Source organism: Esox lucius, chromosome 14 (genome assembly GCF_011004845.1).
Source record: "Esox lucius isolate fEsoLuc1 chromosome 14, fEsoLuc1.pri, whole genome shotgun sequence".
Classification (NCBI taxonomy): Eukaryota; Metazoa; Chordata; class Actinopteri; order Esociformes; family Esocidae; genus Esox; species Esox lucius.
Genome location: NC_047582.1, coordinates 34,089,358 through 34,095,555, shown reverse-complemented (window position 1 = coordinate 34,095,555; position 6,198 = coordinate 34,089,358). Strand labels below are relative to the sequence as shown.

Genomic DNA, 6,198 nt, shown 5'->3' with positions numbered 1-6,198 from the left:
GTTTAGCGTGCTCCTAATTTCACGGGATATTCCTCACATCGCCCACAGCGTCTGCATGACTGGAACATCCTGCGTACCTACTTGCAGTGGTTTATGAGAATGCTGTTTTTATTTTCATGACAACCAATAGTAAAAGAGAAAATAGAAACAAGACACACACACACACACACACACACACAAAGAGCTTTGTACATCTTGCCAACGTTTTATTATAGCATTAGTGCCTTCATTTTTTGTCTGTGAAGCGCAGGAGGGTGACTGACTGCCAAAAGGCCACTGCAACTAATTAAAAGGAAGATGGATGATGAGAGAGTAGGAAGGAAAAGTAGTCCAGGCAGACACACACACACACACACACACACACACAGAGGACTTGTTTGGGTCTGGATGATGGTGGATGAGCTGTAATGTGTCTCGATTACCCTGGGGGGGCCTGTCTCTCCCTTCAGCCTCCTCTCTAGTTAGACTGTGAGTAGCCTTGAATCACACGCTATGGGTGTTTCGAGGGATAGTTCTTGTAGACTGTTGGGTGTTCCTGTAGACTGGTAGCGTTTCCTATAGACTGGTAGCGTTTCCTATAGACTGGTAGCGTTTCCTATAGACTGGTAGCGTTTCCTATAGACTGGTAGCGTTTCCTATAGACTGGTAGCGTTTCCTATAGACTGCTAGCGTTTCCTATAGACTGCTAGCGTTTCCTATTGACTGCTAGCGTTTCCTATTGACTGCTAGCGTTTCCTATTGACTGCTAGCGTTTCCTATTGACTGCTAGCGTTTCCTATTGACTGCTAGCTTTCCCCCTAGACTGCTAGCTTTACCTGTAGACTGCTAGCTGTTCCTGTATATTGCTTACTTTTCCTAAAGACTGCTAACTGTCTTTAGAAAAGTACTGTATACTGTACTGGGAGCGTTTCCTATAGACTGCTAGCGTTTCCTATAGACTGCTAGCGTTTCCTATAGACTGCTAGCGTTTCCTATTGACTGCTAGCGTTTCCTATTGACTGCTAGCGTTTCCTATTGACTGCTAGCTTTCCCCCTAGACTGCTAGCTTTACCTGTAGACTGCTAGCTGTTCCTGTATATTGCTTACTTTTCCTAAAGACTGCTAACGGTCTTTAGAAAAGTACTGTATACTGTACTGCTAGCGTTTCCTATAGACTGCTAGCGTTTCCTATAGACTGCTAGCGTTTCCTATAGACTGCTAGCGTTTCCTATAGACTGCTAGCTTTCCCCCTAGACTGCTAGCTGTTCCTGTATATTGCTTACTTTTCGTAAAGACTGCTAACTGTCTTTAGAAAAGTACTGTATACTGTACTGGGAGCTTTTTCTGCAGACTGCTAGCTCCATTACCCATTTAATGGAGCTTGGTTCTGGGCCACACTGTGACCGTAGTAACCGTGGTGACGCCGCTCCTTTCCTCAGATCACCAGCAAGCAGTTTACTGTAATGTGAGCTGATTAGCGGTACTGTGCTAATCTTGTTATCAGTGTAATGGCCACCATAAACAACACAGAATTATTCGTCCCACTTCACTCCAGCCACCTTGTTCCCGGTGAGTTGGGTGTGACAGAGACACCGTGTTGGGGGGGGGGGCTGCATGCTTTCAGGAAGTCATTTTAACGTCCTTTAATTAGTCCATTGATCAGAGAGGAAGTAAATAACAACGTAAGGAGTGTGGGAGGGAGACTGAAGACGAGAGAGACGTTGAAGAAATGAGACGTAGACAAGGACGAGAGGGGGGCAGTTGGAGCAGTAGGCCATAATACTGTATATAACAATACCCGGACAGGATAGGACTGACTAGTCAGGCTACTGATTCTCTCTCAGACTACAGAGTCTTGTCCACTGATTCTCTCTCAGACTACAGAGTCTTGTCCACTGATTCTCTCTCAGACTACAGAGTCTTGTCCACTGATTCTCTCTCAGACTACAGAGTCTTGTCCACTGATTCTCTCTCAGACTACAGAGTCTTGTCCACTGATTCTCTCTCAGACTACAGAGTCTTGTCCACTGATTCTCTCTCAGACTACAGAGTCTTGTCCACTGATTCTCTCTCAGACTACAGAGTCTTGTCCACTGATTCTCTCTCAGACTACAGAGTCTTGTCCACTGATTCTCTCTCAGACTACAGAGTCTTGTCCACTGATTCTCTCTCAGACTACAGAGTCTTGTCCACTGATTCTCTCTCAGACTACAGAGTCTTGTCCACTGATTCTCTCTCAGACTACAGAGTCTTGTCCACTGATTCTCTCTCAGACTACAGAGTCTTGTCCACTGATTCTCTCTCAGACTACAGAGTCTTGTCCACTGATTCTCTCTCAGACTACAGAGTCTTGTCCACTGATTCTCTCTCAGACTATTGAGTCTAATATCACCCTCCTCCCCCAAACAGGCATGTGCAGGAAAGAGGAACAACTGACTCCAAATCAGAGGATCCTAGCTATAAGGTATGTTTCTCAGGCATAGTTTTGTTATGCCGAAATTAGTTTCCATAGCCACATTTATTTAAAAAAATCGTATTTTGATTATTTTTTTTTATACATAACTGCAGTGTTAACATAATATTCTTAAATTAAGACCACAATGTTTATGTTTTCAATTTTGACTTGGAATCTGACTGTGGAAACTGACATTGTGGCTGTAGAATCTTAGTTTGTGCTTAAAGAATCTAGTGGAAACTACAGATTGTTTTTTCTTCCTGTTTGAGCACTCAAGGAAGCTCTGATTGGCTCTGCATTCCTGAATTCACTGAATTCCCTACCAGGTCTCTAGCTCGAGGCACATCATGTAGCTCTTTGGATATGTTATTTTAAAAGCCTGTCTCTGGGTGGTGACTTCCCTGCAGGAGAATGTCGCTGTGAAACTCTGTAACTCCTTCACTTCCCCCTGCAGGAGAATGTCTGTCTCTAGGTTGTGTCTCTGTCTCCTTCACTTCCCCCTGCAGGAGAATGTCTGTCTCTAGGTTGTGTCTCTGTCTCCTTCACTTCCCCCTGCAGGAGAATGTCTGTCTCTAGGTTGTGTCTCTGTCTCCTTCACTTCCCCCTGCAGGAGAATGTCTGTCTCTAGGTTGTGTCTCTGTCTCCTCCACTTCCCCCTGCAGGAGAATGTCTGTCTCTAGGTTGTGTCTCTGTCTCCTTCACTTCCCCCTGCAGGAGAATGTCTGTCTCTAGGTTGTGTCTCTGTCTCCTTCACTTCCCCCTGCAGGAGAATGTCTGTCTCTAGGTTGTGTCTCTGTCTCCTTCACTTCCCCCTGCAGGAGAATGTCTGTCTCTAGGTTGTGTCTCTGTCTCCTTCACTTCCCCCTGCAGGAGAATGTCTGTCTCTAGGTTGTGTCTCTGTCTCCTTCACTTCCCCCTGCAGGAGAATGTCTGTCTCTAGGTTGTGTCTCTGTCTCCTTCACTTCCCCCTGCAGGAGAATGTCTGTCTCTAGGTTGTGTCTCTGTCTCCTTCACTTCCCCCTGCAGGAGAATGTCTGTCTCTAGGTTGTGTCTCTGTCTCCTTCACTTCCCCCTGCAGGAGAATGTCTGTCTCTAGGTTGTGTCTCTGTCTCCTTCACTTCCCCCTGCAGGAGAATGTCTGTCTCTAGGTTGTGTCTCTGTCTCCTTCACTTCCCCCTGCAGGAGAATGTCTGTCTCTAGGTTGTGTCTCTGTCTCCTTCACTTCCCCCTGCAGGAGAATGTCTGTCTCTAGGTTGTGTCTCTGTCTCCTTCACTTCCCCCTGCAGGAGAATGTCTGTCTCTAGGTTGTGTCTCTGTCTCCTTCACTTCCCCCTGCAGGAGAATGTCTGTCTCTAGGTTGTGTCTCTGTCTCCTCCACTTCCCCCTGCAGGAGAATGTCTGTCTCTAGGTTGTGTCTCTGTCTCCTCCACTTCCCCCTGCAGGAGAATGTCTGTCTCTAGGTTGTGTCTCTGTCTCCTTCACTTCCCCCTGCAGGAGAATGTCTGTCTCTAGGTTGTGTCTCTGTCTCCTTCACTTCCCCCTGCAGGAGAATGTCTGTCTCTAGGTTGTGTCTCTGTCTCCTTCACTTCCCCCTGCAGGAGAATGTCTGTCTCTAGGTTGTGTCTCTGTCTCCTTCACTTCCCCCTGCAGGAGAATGTCTGTCTCTAGGTTGTGTCTCTGTCTCCTTCACTTCCCCCTGCAGGAGAATGTCTGTCTCTAGGTTGTGTCTCTGTCTCCTTCACTTCCCCCTGCAGGAGAATGTCTGTCTCTAGGTTGTGTCTCTGTCTCCTTCACTTCCCCCTGCAGGAGAATGTCTGTCTCTAGGTTGTGTCTCTGTCTCCTTCACTTCCCCCTGCAGGAGAATGTCTGTCTCTAGGTTGTGTCTCTGTCTCCTTCACTTCCCCCTGCAGGAGAATGTCTGTCTCTAGGTTGTGTCTCTGTCTCCTTCACTTCCCCCTGCAGGAGAATGTCTGTCTCTAGGTTGTGTCTCTGTCTCCTTCACTTCCCCCTGCAGGAGAATGTCTGTCTCTAGGTTGTGTCTCTGTCTCCTCCACTTCCCCCTGCAGGAGAATGTCTGTCTCTAGGTTGTGACTGTCTCTCTCTACTCCACCTCCCTGTGTAGGAGAATGCCCAGTCTCCTGGAATACTTCAGCTACAACTGTAACTTCATGGGGATTCTGGCCGGTCCCACCAGCTCTTACAACGATTACATTGCCTTCATTGAGGGCACGCCCTGCCGTCGCCATGCTGACCACCAGATCAACACAAAGGCCGTTGGCAGGCACAAGCATACTGACCCCTCCCCAAACGTAAGCAACTCTCAAATACTGCTGGGATTTTTTGGGGAAAGTTACCAAATGGTCAGCATGCGATGCTAATAGTGACAAAGACTATAAATGCTTGTGTGGAACATTCACTTTAAGAATCAAAACTTCCTGTGTGCTGTACATCAATAAATATGGTGTCTGACCATTCCCTATTTGTCTAAAGAGGGTGCAACATGGCTGCCGTTTGCATTTTCTTCGTAAAACTCTCAAAGTAGTGCTGCACAGGGAATGGGGTCAGATTTTGTACCCAGTATTTATACAATTCTCCCTCGTCTCCAGATCGAAGTCGTCCGTAAGCTGGCCACCTGCTTCCTGTCCCTCATGGTCTTCCTCTCCGTCTGTAAAGTGTTCCCTGTGGAACGCAACATCAGCGATGACTTCATTGCCACCACGCCCTTCTACGCCCAGGTGGTGTACCTGTACCTGTCCATGCTGACCACCCGGCCCAAGTACTATTTCGTCTGGACGCTGGGTGGGTCTCCTCTCTGCCTCCTGGGCTGATTCTCCAGCCTTCATTTTGGACGCTGCGTAAACCAGTCCAACACGTCCATATCTGGGTATTCGGGGAGAAGGGAGGGGAATATTTCTGGAGAAGGGAGGGGAATATTTTTGGAGAAAGGAAGGGGAACTGTCCAAGCGATGCTTTGAACTGTTTCCATAGTGAAGTTCAAGCTTCAGGACTGTAGTCATGATTGACTCGGGTTCGGATCTTTTATGCGGTATGTTACATCACATCCTGTTTACAGTTAAGAACAGATTTAACAGGCCTAGATCAGTTTGCCTTTGGTCTGAAGTTTCTCAGCAGTTGTATGTGATGAAATTGAACATAATGGACTTGACTTGGCATGTAATGTGGCCTTGTTATTTACTAACTTATTCATGGTTTTCAAGGTCTGCAGTGTTCAAGCAAGTAGATTGCTTCTCACCAGACACACACACACAGACACACACACAGAGACAGACGGAGACTGCACGGCCTCCTTATCTTGTTCTACAGTGGTTTCTGCAAGATCACAAAGGACGTTTGACATCAATTGTAGATTCACTTAACAGGAGTAATGATAATGACACCATTAGGAGCGTTAATTAACTGGAGTAACAATAATGACATCATAAGGATAGTCACTTAACTGGAGTAATGACAATGACATCAGAATCAGAATCACTTAACTGGAGTGATGGCAATGACATCATTATCAGCATCACTTAACTGGAGAAATTATATTAACGTCATAAGAGGTGTCACCTTACTGGTGTTCACTTTGATAAGCCGCTGTTGTTAGGAAGACGGATGATTAGACATTTATTAATTATATCAATGATAGTATTATTACCAATTAATTGTAAATTGTGTGGTTATACAGTGTAGTGATAATATACAGTTTATAGTGACATATAATGAGGTAAGGACTCTTTTATAGGTCCGTTGCAGAGATA

The 6,198-nt window shown here is 46.2% G+C and overlaps 1 protein-coding gene across 1 annotated transcript in view; it reads left to right on the top strand.

Moving 5' to 3' along the window:
* The window catches only part of mboat2b (membrane bound O-acyltransferase domain containing 2b), a 39,575-nt gene that overhangs the window by 26,263 nt on the left and 7,114 nt on the right, over positions 1 to 6,198 (top strand). Inside the window, exons 6-8 of the mRNA XM_034296926.1 lie at positions 2,389 to 2,443; positions 4,557 to 4,743; positions 5,041 to 5,233. Coding sequence (XP_034152817.1) covers positions 2,389 to 2,443; positions 4,557 to 4,743; positions 5,041 to 5,233 — 435 coding nt within the window. The remainder of the gene's footprint in view (positions 1 to 2,388; positions 2,444 to 4,556; positions 4,744 to 5,040; positions 5,234 to 6,198) is intronic.